Source organism: Triticum aestivum, chromosome 7D (genome assembly GCF_018294505.1).
Source record: "Triticum aestivum cultivar Chinese Spring chromosome 7D, IWGSC CS RefSeq v2.1, whole genome shotgun sequence".
Lineage (NCBI taxonomy): Eukaryota > Viridiplantae > Streptophyta > Magnoliopsida > Poales > Poaceae > Triticum > Triticum aestivum.
In genome coordinates, this window is record NC_057814.1 from 538,572,806 (window position 1) to 538,589,437 (window position 16,632).

At 46.8% G+C, this 16,632-nt stretch overlaps 1 protein-coding gene across 1 annotated transcript; it reads left to right on the top strand.

Moving 5' to 3' along the window:
• Positions 1 to 2,961: 2,961 nt before the first annotated feature.
• LOC123167670 (AAA-ATPase At3g50940) lies at positions 2,962 to 4,869 on the top strand. The gene has a single exon (XM_044585527.1). The coding sequence runs from the start codon at positions 3,111 to 3,113 to the stop codon at positions 4,611 to 4,613; it is 1,503 nt and encodes a 500-aa protein (XP_044441462.1). The 5' UTR covers positions 2,962 to 3,110; the 3' UTR covers positions 4,614 to 4,869.
• The last annotated feature ends 11,763 nt before the right edge of the window (positions 4,870 to 16,632 follow it).

The following is a 16,632-nucleotide window of genomic DNA, read 5'->3' on the forward strand; positions in this document are numbered from 1 at the left end:
AAACTTGTAACTTTTGATTAGAATGTCAAAATTCAAATCCATTTTCACCTGTCGGTTTCTCGCGATGAGTTCTTCAAAACTAGATCTCATATGAGTAGGTTTCGAAGAACTTTTTTTTCCGAGCAACTTTGTGTGCTACAGAGGCAACTTTAGTGTTATAGAAAAGTAACTCCTTTTTCCTAGTATGACTACCTATCAACGGAGGATACTTTAAGTCGGTTACCATGACTATCAATTGACTAGTTTCACCTCTAAATCGCCTAACATAAAGACAACTCCAACGTGGATCACCAAAACGCCCCAAATATTAGAATCGACCTCTCTAGACACTTTTAGCCATCCAATGAGTCCAACTACTACCAGGCATGTAAAAAAGGTCTGCTGCCCCATATGAGTTCCTTGCAGTAAAAAATAGCATGCATCCCCTATGCAAAAGTAAAAAACATGCAACAACTTTGCTATGATTTCAGACAACTCTTACAAAATTTGAGGCAACTAGGGTCATGCATTAAAAGAGGGGTTGCTGCCCCATAAGCTCCTTGCAGTAACATCATGCAACCCTTGTGCAAAAAAAAAGAACCACAAAAACAACTAGTAGAGACAACATATATAGGTATGTTCCACCCGCTCCCCTCTACGGTTGCACCAAGGGATCCCACCCGAGGAGGGGAAAATCTTAACTCCCCCTCTATGACCCAAACTTAATTACAGGTATCTAAAACATTTAGATATTTATCAAAAAATGGTCTTGATAAAATATTTCTGTTCGTGAGGATTGGGCAACTGGATGGCAACTCGATACTTTGTTTTAGGCAATTGTATGGTTGACTGTGGGCAACTGGATACTTTTTTAGGGCAACTTTGGGTGTGAAGGAGGCAACTGTCGTGCGAAGCAACTTCTTCTCTTTGGCCTAGTAGGACTTCCTATTAGGTTTGTTGGCGTAAAAACAAGAAAAATCAGACAAAACATAACGCCCCTTTAGTGCTACATACAAAACAACTTCACTACACTATGTGTACCTGTGAATTTTACTAACATTATCCCAACTTGCCTATCATGCATGGTTGCTCATTTGCCTATTGTTTGATAGTTAGTTGCCTACAATTGATGTGCAGTTGCCTATAAATATTGTAAATTGCCTACCAATTGATGCCTAGTTTCCTACTATTGGTAATTAGTGTCTATCATTGCTTCTCGGTTGCCTAACTTTGCAAAAATAGTTGCCTACAATATTGTGAAGTGGTTTACCATTGTTTTTCTAAGTTGCATGCAAACACTCTAAAAGTTGCCAAAATTGAGCACCAAGTTGCCTATCGTAGTTAGCAATAGCAGATACAAGAGTATCAATGGTAGATGACTTCATAGTATTATAGGCAGCTTAGAATCAACAATATGCAACTTAGAAGTACCAGTGAGGAAGCTAGGAGAATATGCAACTTAGAAGTACCTGTGAGGAAGTTAGGAGAATGTTAGAGAAAATTAATTAGGAGAAAGTGTAGTGAAGTTGCCTATTTTTTGCACTAAAGTTGTCTCTCGTAGAAAGAAAGTTGCTTATAAAGGTGATATGATGTTGTCTACCTCTGTTCAAGGTTATTCTCTATTACTAGTTAGTTGCTCATTGTTGGTACTTAGTTATTTAAATTAGAGTGGAGTTGCTTCTGTTCAGCACTAAAGTTGTCTCATCTAGCGTCCAAGTTGCTTTCTGAAAGAAAGAAAAATCATCAAAACGTATTCATGTGGGTATAGTTTTGAAGAGCTCGTCAGGACCTGGCTAGCCAACATCCGTGTGCTTAATAGCGTTGGCAGGCAGACTCCCCTAGATAAGAAAAACACACAGATCTCATACCACCCATCCCCACATAGTTCAAAATTTGAAATCATGATAGATGACTTAAATCCCACAAAAACTTTTCGATATTGTAGGCAACTTAGGTCCCTTGATGGACAACTTTCATAGTATTGTAAGAAATTGAGGATCACTCGTAGGCAACTTCGTAGTGAAAGGGCAACCTGGTTTCTGCGGTAGACAACTTATAAGCCATGTTAGAGTTTCCACTCTACGGTAAGAAATTTTCACAGTATGATAGGCAACTATACAATCCACAACTTATTTTCCAATGTATGCAACTTAGAAATCATGGTGACCCCCCTATTACACTGTTGCACACAACTAACTAGGTGGCTACTAGGCGAAGTTAGTCGTACACACGGTGCAATTCATTTAGCAGCAGAGTTGCTCATGTTTAACACTAATGTTGCTTCATCTAGCATCAAAGTTGCTTTCGAAAAAAATCATCAAAACATATTCATATGGGATCTAGTTTTGAAGAGCTCGTTGCGAGGAACCCGGCAGTGAAAACGGTTCTGCGTTCTGACACTCGGTTCAAAAGTTGTAGCTTTTTGAAAATTTAAAACAGAATAAATAGATGGCGTTGGCACATGCATGCGCTTTACACTACCCAGTGGATAACGCGTTTATTACACACAGCAAACTAGTTTTGTCATCTAGCGCGTGCGCTCGCCGCGTCCTTCCGGCGCAGCTGCACTGTGAAGTATTTAGGATAAAGAAATGCCAACAGGCTAATCTAGCCCGGTTTGGTCTTTTTTATTAAAGTGTGTGTGCATGGACGGAACAGAAGGCACGATCGAACCGGACTACTCACCGTGAGCCAATCATCGCTCGGCTTGGAACGCACGACGGCACGAGTGAGACGGAAGCCTCTCGACCACATTTTCGCCACCTCGCCGGCGCGCGGCGTGCCGACTCGTGTCACCGCCAGAAAGGCGCGGCGAAAGCAGCCGGGGAAGACGCCAAGAATGATGCGGCAGGCAGCGAAAGCCTAGCCGCCCCGCCCCGGCATACGCACCACCACCTCACCCCGCCAACTTTCCACATCCGGCCAACCGCCTCCGCCCCGACCCGTCCCCTCCGGCGCCACCTATAAAAACCCACCCCCACCACCTCCTCCTCCTCATCCCACTCCACTCACATCACCACACAGCGCGCACCAGCTCGCACTGCACCCACTGGCGCCAGGCGCTGTGACAAGACAAGCCGACGCGCACCAAAGCTAGCTAGCGTGGCAGGGCCGGCGGACAAGCTGGCGGCATGGAGATGGTCCTGGACTGGCGCTCGGTGGGCTCGCTGATCGCGACGGTGATGGTGTTCCGGACGGCCATGCGGGACTTCATCCCGCCGGAGGCGGAGCAGTGGCTGCGCCGCCTGCTCGCGCGCCTCGCCGCCGCGTTCCGGGCGCCCACGGCCACCATCCTCATCGACGAGGCCGACGGCGCCAGCTCCGGCGCCACCAACGACCTCTACGACGCCGCGCAGCTCTACCTCGGCTCGCGCTGCCTCGCCGCCGCCCCCGCCGTGCGCCTCTACAAGCCGCGCCAGTCCGAGCGCGCGGTCGCCTCGCTCCCGGACTCGCACACCGCGGACGACACCTTCCAGGGCGTCCGCGTCAAGTGGACCTCCACCGCGCGCCCCGTCGAGCGCGGCGCCGGGCACAACCCCTACAACGTGTTCGGCTCCCGCGGCGGCGGCGCCGGCGGCGACCACCGCAGCCTCGAGCTCCAGTTCCCGCGCCAGCACCGCGACTTCGTGCACGACACCTACATCCCCCACATCATCGGCGAGGCCACCCGGATGCGGCTCAAGTCGCGGGAGCGCAGGCTCTACACCAACCGCGCCGCCGCGCCCGGCGACGACCACCACCGCCTCTGGACCTCCCACACCTTCTCCCACCCCTCCACCTTCGACACGCTCGCCGTCGACCCGGCGCTACGCGAGGAGATACGCGCCGACCTGCTCCGCTTCGCTGCCCGCCGGGAGCACTACGCGCGCGTAGGCCGCGCCTGGAAGCGCGGGTACCTGCTCCACGGCCCGCCCGGCACCGGCAAGACCAGCCTCGTGGCCGCCATCGCCAACCTCCTCGAGTTCGACGTCTACGACCTGGAGCTCACCACGGTGCCCACCAACTCCCACCTCCGCCGCCTGCTCGTCTCCACCACGCCCAAGTCCGTCGTCGTCGTGGAGGACATCGACTGCTCCCTCGACCTCTCCGACCGCAAGAAGAACTCCGGCGGCGCCGACGAGGACAACGCGCAGCTGGCGATGCTCTCCCCGGCCGCGGCCGCGGCCATGGCAGCGATCGGGCGCGAGTCCATCAGCCTCTCCGGCGTCCTCAACTTCGTGGACGGGCTCTGGTCGTCGTGCGTCGGCGAGCGCCTGATGATCTTCACCACCAACCACCCGGAGCGGCTGGACCCGGCGCTGCTCCGCCCGGGCCGCATGGACCGCAAGATCGAGCTCGGCTACTGCACGCCCGCCGCGCTCCGCGTGCTCGCCAAGAACTACCTCGGCGTCGGCGAGGACCCCGAGGACGAGCCCGACGCGGTGGTGGACGGCCTCATGGCCGAGGCCGAGGGCCTGCTCGCCGCTGACGTGCGCATCACGCCCGCCGACATCGGCGAGGTGTTCATGGGCTGCGATGGCGCGGGCGCCTCCGCCGCGCTGAGGAAGCTCGTCGGCGAGCTGCGCGGCAGGAGAGACGCGCCGGCAGCCGACACGGTGCAGTCCGGTGCACTGACGGAGGAGAAGATGGAGTGAGGCGGATCAGAGACACAGAGATTGACCAGTAGTAGGTGGCTTGTTGCAGCATTGCCCGGAGAATTGCAGATGAAATTAACTCCAATAATTCCTTGATATGAGCACCAGATCGATCGTTGTTTACGTGTTCGTGTCATCGTGTCGCGGGGTTTGCATACAAGTGGCTGCTTGATCATCGAATTCGATAGATCCTATTGTAGTAGTATTTGTTGTATAATATATAAGTAGTATAATAAAGTTAAGCTCAGAAGAAAAAGCAGTGTCATAATGTTTCTTCCGTCTCTTGTAAGCACCACGTTCTTGGATTTTTGTTTGAGCTTTCACATGCTATCATGCGTTGACGTCGGAATTTAGGTCAAGATAAAATACTCCATCCTAAGACGTCACGTAGTGTACGAACGTTTCACATTATGAGACAGAGGGAGGACAAGCAATGGTCGGTACAAAATGTTGATCGCTGATGATGGAGCGAGGCGGATCAGATACTGAGATTGACTAGTACGTACATGGTCTGTTGCAGCATTGCGCGGAGAATTGAGAAATAACTTCAGTATTCATATCTGCAGCATCAGATTCAGATCTACTCTGATCTCGAGAGAAACGAGTGAACATAGATCATTTTTCTCTCGTCCCTGGCGGCTGGAACCCTAGCCGCCGTCAGAAGAGGCCATCTCTGCTGGCGGCTCCCTTCCCCCGGCGACCTCGGTTGTAGTGGTGAGGGGGGTCGCCGGCTCCACACGAGTGAATCATTTTTATTCTCTTGTAGTCTAGGTTTTTGGGCTTTTCAACGTCATGGCTTCAGCGGCAACGATGACGGAGCTGAGTAAAGATTTTTCGGATCCTTCCCTGACGAGACCATTAGTCCTATGGTTGGGGATGGATTTGGAAATCAGTCTGTTCAACCAAGGATAGCGTGGCGGCGACGGCATCCTGGTGGTGGACATGTGTCCTCGGGCTCCGCCGTTGCGACGGCGTTTGCTCCAGCATCGGCGCGGAGCTTGGGAGGTAGTCCAGGAGCGAATGCAGATTGTGGTCTGCATGGACGACATCTGAAAGACGGAACGTGTTCTGGGTTCGTGGTTCGTTGATGGCAAGTATGGTTTCCTCCTTCGGCGTCTTATTCGTGGTGGGGTGCCAGATCTGGAGTTCGATGACGTGTCCGAGATATTGCCCCGGTCTGATTCGTTCAACGGCAATGGCTTCACTTTTGGTGAGCCACCTTGGAGGTCTGCAAAGCTGGATATCAGCGATGGAGGCGCGTCGAGCTCGGGTGAGAAGGTGATCCGTCATTCTTTTCTTCGATGGTTGCTGTGGTGGTGCCGAAGACAGGCGACAGGCGTCGGTGTTAAGTTCAGAAATGTCCTGTTATCTTTTCAGTTTTGTTATATCGGTCCTTACGTGATTTGTACTTTATTCTTTATGCTATGAATAAAACACGTATTATCATAAATAAAAAAACATCAAATTCAGATAAGTCAATATGTTTTGCCAAAAAAAGGATAGATCGATATGTAGAGTGATGTACGTGTTCCGTGTTCGTGTCATCATGTGGCTGCTTGATCATTGAACTATTCTTCCTTTTGTTGCGTAGTGGTACGCCTATGTACCTGCATGATGGATGGATGTTAATATAGTGTATTAACCAGGCATGACATGATGACAATCAGCACTAGTAGAAAGTTTCTTCCGTCCTTTTTAAGAGCACTTCTTATATTCTTGTTTGAGCTTTCGCACATCATTGATGTCAAAATTTAGGTCAGGATAGACGGGCAATGGTCGGTATAAAATGTTGATGGCCGAATTGAAAACGACGGGCAAAGAGTATGCGTCGTACCTTTCCACGCTGTTTTTTTTTTCTAAAGGAAAACCTGGCACTTTATTGCGAGTTTAGCAGAGTTACGTCCGTCAAAAGGTGAAAAACTAGGTGGTTCATCATTCCACCAGTACATCAACTGTGAAATAACGTCAAGTGTTCCACGTTGGTTCTGTTAGATAATAACGAGAAATAAACGAGACAAAGAGACACGGATTTTTACGTGAAAACCCTTGCGGGAGAAAATCACGGACGCACGAAGGCGCAATCACTATGACGGAGGAGTATTACAAGCACGAGACGACAGACCGTCTGAAGTGCGACTACATGGGGTATATAAGAGGGCAATACATGAGAGTCCTTGAAGGACAAGTAAACGAGTTGTACTCGTACGCGTCGGTACCAACGCAAAGGCCCACACCGTTTGTACTACGTCTAGTCCAATACGGTATAATTTGGATCACAATTTAACAATCTCCACCTTGATCCAAATTCCCTCCAGTAGCCGAAGAAAGTAAATAAGTCCATCCAAATCAGCATAAACACCTTGTGCGTCAAAGTCCATAGGACTAGTGAGAAATACCAACTAAGCTTGAGAAAGCTCAAACTTATTGGTCGGAACTGGCTTTGTCATCATGTCAGCAGGATTATCATGAATACTTATCTTGCATACCTTCAAATTACCTTCAGTAACAACATCTCGAATATAATGTAATCTGACATCAATGTGCTTTGTCCTCTCATGATACATTGGATTCTTTGTAAGATATATGGCACTTTGACTGTCAGAAAATATGGTAGGGCAAAATGAATCTCCACAAAGCTCAGTATATAAAACTCTCAACCAGATAGCTTTTTTGCATGCCTCAGAAATAGCCATATACTCGGCATCAGTAGTGGAACAAGCCACAATAGACTGCAAAGTTGCTCTCCAACTCACAGCACAACCACCAATGGTGAAAACATAACCTGTGAGTGATCTTCTCTTATCCAAATCACCAGCAAAATCAGAATCAACAAAACCAACAAGTCCATCTCTAGTTTTCCCAAACTGTAAATAAGCATTAGAAGTACCTCGCAGGTATCTGAAAATCCACTGAACTGCTATCCAATGCTCTTTTCCAGGATTAGCCATGTATCTACTGACAACACTCAATGCATAATATAAATCTGGACGAGAACAAACCATGGCATACATAAGTGAACCAACTGCACTTGAATAGGGAACTCTAGACATGTACTCAATATCTGCATCTGACTTAGGACATAAGGCTGATGATAACTTAAAGTGTGCAGCTAACGGAGTACTTACTGGCTTGGCATTATGCATATTAAAACGACGAAGAACTTTATCAATATATCCCTTCTGACTAAGATACACTTTTCCAGATGGTTTATCTCTGGATATTTCCATGCCAAGAATTTTCTTTGCTGCACCCAAATCCTTCATCTCAAATTCATTACCCAATTGCTTCTTTAGTTCATTAATCTCTGACATACTCTTTGCAGCAATAAGCATATCATCAACATAAAGGAGCAAATAAATAGTTGAAGCTTTGGCAGTTTTCAAATAAACACAACTATCATAATTAGACCTTTTGAAACCTTGAGAGAGTATAAAGGTGTCAAATCTCTTGTACCACTGTCTAGGGGATTGCTTCAATCCATAAGGAGATTTCTTTAACTTACAGACAAACTTTTCTTTTTCAGGAATAACAAAACCTTCAGGTTGTTCCATATAAATATCCTCTTCTAATTCTCCATGTAAAAATGCAGTTTTAACATCCAATTGTTCAAGCTCAAAATCATGCATGGCAACAATACTGAGTAAAGTGCGAATAGAGCTATGCTTCACAACAGGAGAAAAGACTTCGTTATAGTCAATACCTGGAATCTGACTGTAACCTTTAGCAACTAACCTTGCTTTATATCTTGTCTCATCATTAGGAGAAACACCTTCTTTCCTCTTGAAAACCCACTTGCAACGAATAGGTTTCTTCTCTCTAGGTAATCTTACTAAATCCCAAGTGCCATTCTTTTCAAGTGATTCCATCTCATCATGCATAGCGGTCATCCACTTATTACTATCACCAGAAATAATATGTCAGGACCCTGATTCCAAGTCACATCGATCTAGCCGGTAACACCTCATATCACTTTGCGGCCTCACGCACGGTATTCCCACGGTTGTCGCCTTACCATGGCCCGGGACCGTTTGCGTCTTTTGGCTCACGTATATGATAGTGTCGCTAGCATCCATATGAGAGAGAACCCGGGCCGACATGACTAGTCGTGAACCCAAAGTGGCACTAACTTACGGGGACAGGCATACATGAATCAACATCGAGCATGTCGGTCAGCAGCGTGCGAATCCGGGCTGTAGCACTGGGCTAACAGGACTCCGGTGAACCGGGCTGTAGCGGGCTAGGCAGGACTCCGGATGTCACCGCGTGACATTTCCCCGAAGGGACAGATACAGGAACAAAGTGAATCACATGCCGGCCAGTCAAGTGTTCCGGAGCAGTAGTGCTGGGCTAGCAGGACTCCGGTGAACCGGGCTGTAGCGGACTACTATGGCTCATGGAAGCACAAGACTACATTTCCCCATAAGAGAGGCTACCAAGGATAAACAACTAGGTTGTCGGATCCCACACATACCAAGCATTTCAATCATACACACAATATGCTCGATATGTGCAAATACAACATGGCATCACAACAAGACTCTACGACTCAGAGTATTTATTCATTAGGCTCCGAAGAGCCAGATATTACAAACATGGGTCTCATGACCCAACATTCAGAGCATACAAGTCAAAGGACATGCGGAAGCTTAACATGTCTGAGTACAGACATCTACAAAAGAAAAAGGCTGCGAAGCCTGACTATCTACAAGACCCTGCCGAGGGCACAAGATCGTAGCTGAGGTAACAAGCTAAACGTCGAAGTCCACACGGAACTAATAGCGAGACTGACGTCTCTCTGCAAAACATAAAATAGGCAAACGTGAGTACAATTGTACCCAACAAGACTTACATCAGAACTATCTACATATGCATCAGTATCAAAAGGGGGTGGTGGAGTTTAACTGCAGCAAGCCAGCTTTGACTCAGTGGCTAACCTGAACTACGACTGCAAGTAACTCTTTTGAGGTGGCGCACACGAGTCCACATATTCACCATATCAATACACCACTATGGATCCGCTCCCGTCTCCCTACGAGAACGCCATCCATAGCACTCACGCTTATCTTGCGCATTTTAGAGTATCCACTTTCACTTGTCTATGAACTGTTATAGGCAACCCAGAAGTCCTTTACCGCGGACACGGCTATTCGAATAGATCATATTAACCCTGCAGGGGTGTACTTCGTCACACACGCTCTCGCCACTTACCACCATGTACACGTCGTGTACCTCGGCAACCTTCAAGCGGAAGCCTGGCGAGGGAGTCGGCCACGACCTGACTAACCACACAAGTCTGTCGTCCAGGTTTATCGCCTATTCGGGTTCCATCCGCAAGGAGATCCGGCCGGGGTGTCGCTCACGGCCCCAAACGATGTGTACAGGGTTCCAAGCCCACCAAACGGGCGACGCTTGGCATACCCGGCCACGGTGCCTAGTCTGTCCCAAGCCCACCTGTACCGGGTGCCACTTGGTAGACTACTAACACTACCTACAAACACCAGAAACTAGTTGCAACTCCTGGACAGAGATCAAGTTGATTAATAAGTCGAGAGGGGCACTTAAGCATTCCAATGTGTGGTAGTAACTGTTCATTGATCACAAACACAGAACTCAGTTCCTGAGGACGGTTTCAATGAGACAACCCACCATGTACTCCTACATGGCCTCTCACCGCTACCTTTACCAAATCGTATTCACACACTTAGCTCTTAACAGTAAGACATGTTCACCACATTCAATTCATTCCCGATGAATCAGACCTGACATAACTCTAAGCAATAGCAGGCATGACAAACAAGCATGAATGAGTAGGCACATCAGGGCTCAAACAACTCCTACTCATGCTAGTGGGTTTCATCTATTTACTGTGGCAATGACAGGTCATGCAGAGGATAAAGGGGTTCAGCTACCGCAGCAAGTAACAGATGAATCGTTGTTGTCCTAATGCAGTAAAAGAGAGCAGGATCGAGAGAGTGGGATTGTATCGGAATGAACAAGGGGTTTTGCTTGCCTGGCACTTCTGAAGATAGCAAAACTCTTCATCAGTGTCATCGATCAAATCGTCGGAACGTCGTCTACTGAGAGGGGACAAACACCGGCAAACAGAGAAGAAACACGATCAATGCAATGCACAATATGATGCATGATCATGACATGGAAGTATGCTGTGATTTGGGCTAATGCAACTAGCAACAGGTTAAATGAAGTTGGTTTGAATCCAAGATTCAAATTCAAACTCCATATGTGGAAATTCGAATGCCATTTACATGATTTGTCGTAAACAGCAGCCATAAATTGTTCTAACATGCATGAAAATGGTACAGATGGATAGATTGGATTTTTCTGATCGTTTTTCATATATAAATCTTTTCATTCTGAGCTATAGATTATTTTCTATGATTTTTAGAAGTTTATAGGATTTTCTGGAATTTCCTGAATAAGAATAAATCTAGAAAATGGTTTATAGCGTCAGCATTACGTCACAGTGACGTCAGCAGGTCAACTGGGCGGTCCAGGTCAAACTGACCAGTGGGTCCCGTCTGTCAGTAGTTAGTTAAGCTAACTAAGTTTAGTTAGCGTTAAACTAATACTAACCTAGTTTAGTTAGTGGCCTGGGGCCCACACGTCAGTGACCCAGGGGGTCAAACTGGGTCCACCCGGGGTCAACGGTCAGCGGGGTCAAACTCGCTGGCGACTCGACGCCGGCGAGGCCTGAGACGGCGGCGCGGCTCGGAAATCGCCCACGGGTGTCCAAATGGGCGGCGGAGAGGCTCTACGGGTGCAGCGCAACGAGGCGCGTCTAACGGGGCATGCGGGAGCAGCTGGGGTGGACCGAACTCGTCGGAAGCAAGCTCGCGGCGGCGGCCGGAATTCGGGAACATGCAGGCACGAGGCTGCGATGCACTAGGGGGCCAGTTAGCGGCTGCGTTGGCCTCTCCGTTGCTCCAGGAGTACGCCGGAGGCTCAAGCTCAAGCGGAGACGCACGGTGGCTGCTAGAGCAACGTCCATGGCGGACGGCGGCGCTTGGGTACGGCGGCTGGTATAGTTAGAGGACAGAAACGATCTTGGGGAGGAGGGGAGAAAGTGTCGGAGCTCACAACGATCTCAAGGGAGGACTCAGCGGGCTCGGGGAGGCGGAGACGGCGGCGAATCGCCGGTGAGGTTGCCGGCGGCCGAAGGTTGGGGATGAGCTCGGGGAAAACGCTACAGGGCTCCCGCGGTCGAATGGGTTGGTGTAGACGATGCAGAAGGCGATGGCGGTTCCTCTGGACCCATCGGGGAGGCACGGGATGGACAGTGGCCGCGGTAATTTGCGTCGGCGGCGACGAGCTCCGCTCGGGTGTGCTCGGGAGAGGGAGCAGAGGGCGAGGGAGAGAGCAGAGAGTGAGGGAGAGGAGCGAGGGGGTCGAGGGGAGGTGCGTGGCGTTCACAGCCGCGTCGGGGAAGCGGCGGGAAGCAGGAGGTGGCGCGGGCGCGTGCTCGGCGGCGGTGCGCTGTCCCCCTCCTCTGCCTACTGGCAAAGGTAGGTGGTGACTGGCATGGGCCAGGTGGGCCGGCCCAGTCCAGGTAAGTGGCCTGAGGCCTATATCTCTCTCTCTTTTCCATTTCCTGTTTTCTATTTTCTGTAATTGTGTTTGGCTTTATTAAAAATGCCAGAGCATTTCCAAAAATCATGCAACTGACTATGGCCACTGTTTGGAATATTTCCAACAGTAAACATTTCAGTTTGTGATTATTTGGGCATTTAATATATTTTATAGGATTTAAATGCCCAATTGCAAATACTATATGATTTAATTCAGAAATCCAGAATGGCCTAGAAATATGTGCATCATTTTTGTCAGAGGTGCTGGACCAATTCAGAAATGATGAACATTTCTAAAGGGCATTTTGGGATCATTGAAAGATTTAAGTTTGAACCTAGTTGAATTTCATTTGCTGCTAGGGTTTATCATCCCCCATTTCAAGTTTCTGAGAAATTTAAACATGATGCAACATGACTAGCTAACCTAGAGCAAACCAGAACTAGGGATGTGACATAATAGCCTCGGAATATGAAGAAGGCTCAACATTACCTTCAATTTCTTCCGCAACAGATAAAGCAAAAGAAACAATATTGCACTCTTCAATTAACCTGTCAGGTTTATTAGTACCCCGCCTAACTCTGTCACGTGCAAGATTCCAACTGGGCGGAACAATAGGCTGATTTGGAGTGGGAGTGACATTATCATCATTAACGACGGGTTCATCATGTGCATCAACAATTTCATTACTAGATGTATCACCTGAATCAATAACATGCTCCACCTGAACAGTAGGCTCCTGAACAATAGGCTGCTGTTCACTTTCAACGGGAACATTAGTAGATGAAACATCATGTAACATAGCAGATTCATTAAAGATAACATTTCTGCTAATAACAACCTTCTGGGTTTCAGGATTCCACAATTTAAAACCTTTAACACCAGACTTATAACCAAGAAAGATGCACTTAACAGCCCTAGGCTCCAATTTTCCATTATCAACATGAGCATAAGCAGTGCAACCAAAAACTCTCAATTGTGAATAATCAGCAGGTGAACCAGACCATACCTCAATTGGAGTTTTCTTATTAAGAGCAATAGATGGTAAACGGTTAATGAGATAACAAGCAGTGGAAGCAGCCTCAGCCCAAAAACGCCTATGCAAACCTGCATTGGACAACATGCAACGAGCTCTGAAAATAATGGTCCTGTTCATACGCTCAGCAACACCGTTTTGTTGAGGAGTATAAGGAACGGTGTAGTGTCTGACAATGCCTTCAGACTTGCAATAATTCTTAAATTGCTTAGAACAGAATTCCATACCATTATCAGTGCGAAGTATCTTTACCTTCTTTTCAGTTTGTCTCTCAATCATAATCTTCCACTCCTTCAAAGCTGAGAATGCTTCATATTTATGCTTCAAGAAATAAGGCCAAACTTTTCTCGAATAATCATCAATAATAGTCAGCATGTAACTAGCACCACCTAGTGAGTTCTTGTGAGATGGTCCCCATAAATCAGAATGGACATAATCAAGAATACCTTCAGTTGTATGAGTCGAAGTGTTGAACTTCACCCTCTTATGCTTGCCGAAGATACAATGCTCACAAAATTTCAATTTACCAGGTTCATATCCATCAAGAAGACCTCTCTTATTTAACTCTGCCAAACCAAGTTCACTCATATGTCCAAGACGCATATGCCAAAGGTTAGCAGCATCACAATCAGAATTCTTTGAAATAACTGGAGTAGCGTTACCTGAAACAGTAGAACCTCGAAGGTAATAAAGACCATTGGTCAAAGTCAAATCACCTTTCATCACAATAAGGGAACCTTTGGTGACTTTCAAAACACTATCTCCACCTGAATACTTGTATCCCTTTGCATCAAGGGCACTCATAGAAATAAGATTTCTCTTCATCTTCGGAATATACCGAACATCTGTCAAAGTTCTGATTATGCCATCAAACATCTTGATTCGAATAGAACCTATGCCTTCAATCTTGCATGGTGAATTATCAAAACCCAAAACGGAACCAGCAGCAGAAGTGGAATCAAAAGTATTAAACCAATCTCTATGTGGACACATATGAAAAGTGCATGCGGTGTCAAGTACCCACTCATCATTGGTCTCAGCACATCCAGCAATAATGACAAGAGCATCATCGGAACTATCATCACGAGCAACGTTAGCAGAATTTTCACCTTGTTTGTTACCTTTCCTCTTTTCTTTATTCTGCAACTTGAAACACTCTTAGATGTCATGCCCGTCTCTCTTGCAATATCTGCAATATTTCTTGTCTCTGGATTGCGACCGGCCCCTGTGGCCGTTCTTACTTTTGCCTCTGTTTCCATTATTGGAGTTCTTCTCCTTTGTCCTGCCACGAACAGATAATCCCTCGGCTTGGGATGAACTCGAACCATCATGAGGCACCATTAATTTCATCTTCTCCTTAGAGTTCAAAGCTTCATAAACTTCATTAAGTGTGAGAGTATCACGACTGTATAATATGGTGTCTCTAAAATTGGTATAAGAACTTGGCAGCGAACAAAGTAACATTAAAGCAGTATCTTCCTCTTCATACTTAACCTCCATTGCAGCTAGATCAGATATGATCTCTTTAAATTCAGAAATATGATTCAGAACATTACCTCCCTCGGGTAACCTGTGCAGAAATAATTTTTGCTTCAGATGCATCTTGCTGGTGAGATCTTTAGTCATGCAAATCCCTTCCAGCTTTAACCATAGAGCGGCGGCAGTTTTCTCGCTCAAAACTTCCTGCAAAATATTATTATGCAAATGGAGTTGAATTTGTGACAAAGCCTTACAATCAATTCTTTTCTCCTCATCAGTCCAGTCCTGAATTCTGTTCTTCCCAAAACTATCTAGTGCTTCATCATAGTCGGACTGTGCCAACAACGCCCGCATCTTGACTTGCCATAGGGTAAACCTAGTGTCACGGTCCAGCAGCGGAAGATCGTACTTCATGGATGCCATGAGTCGATAAAACTGTGTACACAAAGTAATACAAGCTGGTAGAAAAATTCTTGACGGAATTAATATGCGGACAAAAAAACCCAGAGGAAATAACACCTGGTAGTCGCTGGTGGCCGTAGCAGTTAAATAAAGCGGTAGCAAATCACTAGCAGTAGCCTTCATGTGATGTATACTAGTAGCGAAGAATTACTAGTACTCACAAACCGGTCAGACTTGATGCTTGACGTGATGGGAAGAAGTAGTACTCTCGCATGTACGTGGATATGCAGCAACACGAACGCGTCGACTTGGCCAATGCGTGGATCGCTCCTCCCGATTTGGCTTGACGATTTGTGGCGTTGGCTTGACCACGTGAAGGAGCAGCCTCGGGACTTGAAGCCTAGCACCGATCGATCTCGGACAGCGGATCACAGTGCAATGGAAAAAACCTGTCGGTCTCGCGGCAGCGGAAAATCCGATTGTTATCGGCGACTTGCGGCGGCACAGCCGACGCAACCCTAATCTCCTATCTCAAAATCTCGTATCTGTAACTTGGCTTTGTATACCACTTGTTAGATAATAACGAGAAATAAACAAGACAAGGAGACACAGATTTTTACGTGGAAACCCTTGCGGGAGAAAACCACGGACGCACGAAGGCGCAATCACTATGACGGAGGAGTATTACAAGCACGAGACGACAGACCGTCTGAAGTGCGACTACATGGGGTATATAAGAGGGCAATACATGAGAGTCCTTGAAGGACAAGTAAACGAGTTGTACTCGTACGCGTCGGTACCAACGCAAAGACCCACACCGTTTGTACTACGTCTAGTCCAATACAGTATAATTTGGATCACAATTTAACAGGTTCGTTGCGCCTTTCTTAAATAACGTCACTTCTCAAAGTACGTGGAGAGCAAGTATAATATAATAATTTGATGAAAGCTAAAAAATGCTACATGGAGACCTTTATTTTGAAATTTTTGAAAATCTCATTTTTGAAGTTTCAAAAATTACACCTGTTCATACGAATGTTGCATGTGTCTAAATTCTAAAGATGATATACATATGGTGAGAGCTACACAAAAGAGAGAAACCCGTGATTATGAAATAATGAACAGTACACACTGTTCACTATAAAGAATGCACAAATTTGTTTTCTTGTAGCCCTCACCATAATGCATTTCATTACAGAATTTACACGCATGTAAAACACATCAATGTGAACGTGTATGGTTTTTTTAGATTTTTTGAAACTTAAAAAAATGATTTCCAATTTTTTGAAAAAAGAGCTCCATCGAGCTCGTCCTCCGAAATGTCTTACTCGATGTAAGCGGGCTATAAGTATTTCAATATTATGTTTTTTCTGAGTTGAAAGAGACAGAGAGAAGAAAAGCGAGCTCTAGATTTATAGCCGGTCGTAGCACGGGCTCGAAGAACCATTGTGAGAGTGGAAGGTGGACTATCAACAACAACAACAACAACAACAACAAAGCCTTTAGTCCCAAACAAGT

Excerpts from the sequence above, each read along its gene's own strand:
- LOC123167670 (XM_044585527.1), top strand. The coding sequence starts at position 3,111 with ATGGAGATGGTCCTGGACTGGCGCTCGGTGGGCTCGCTGATCGCGACG.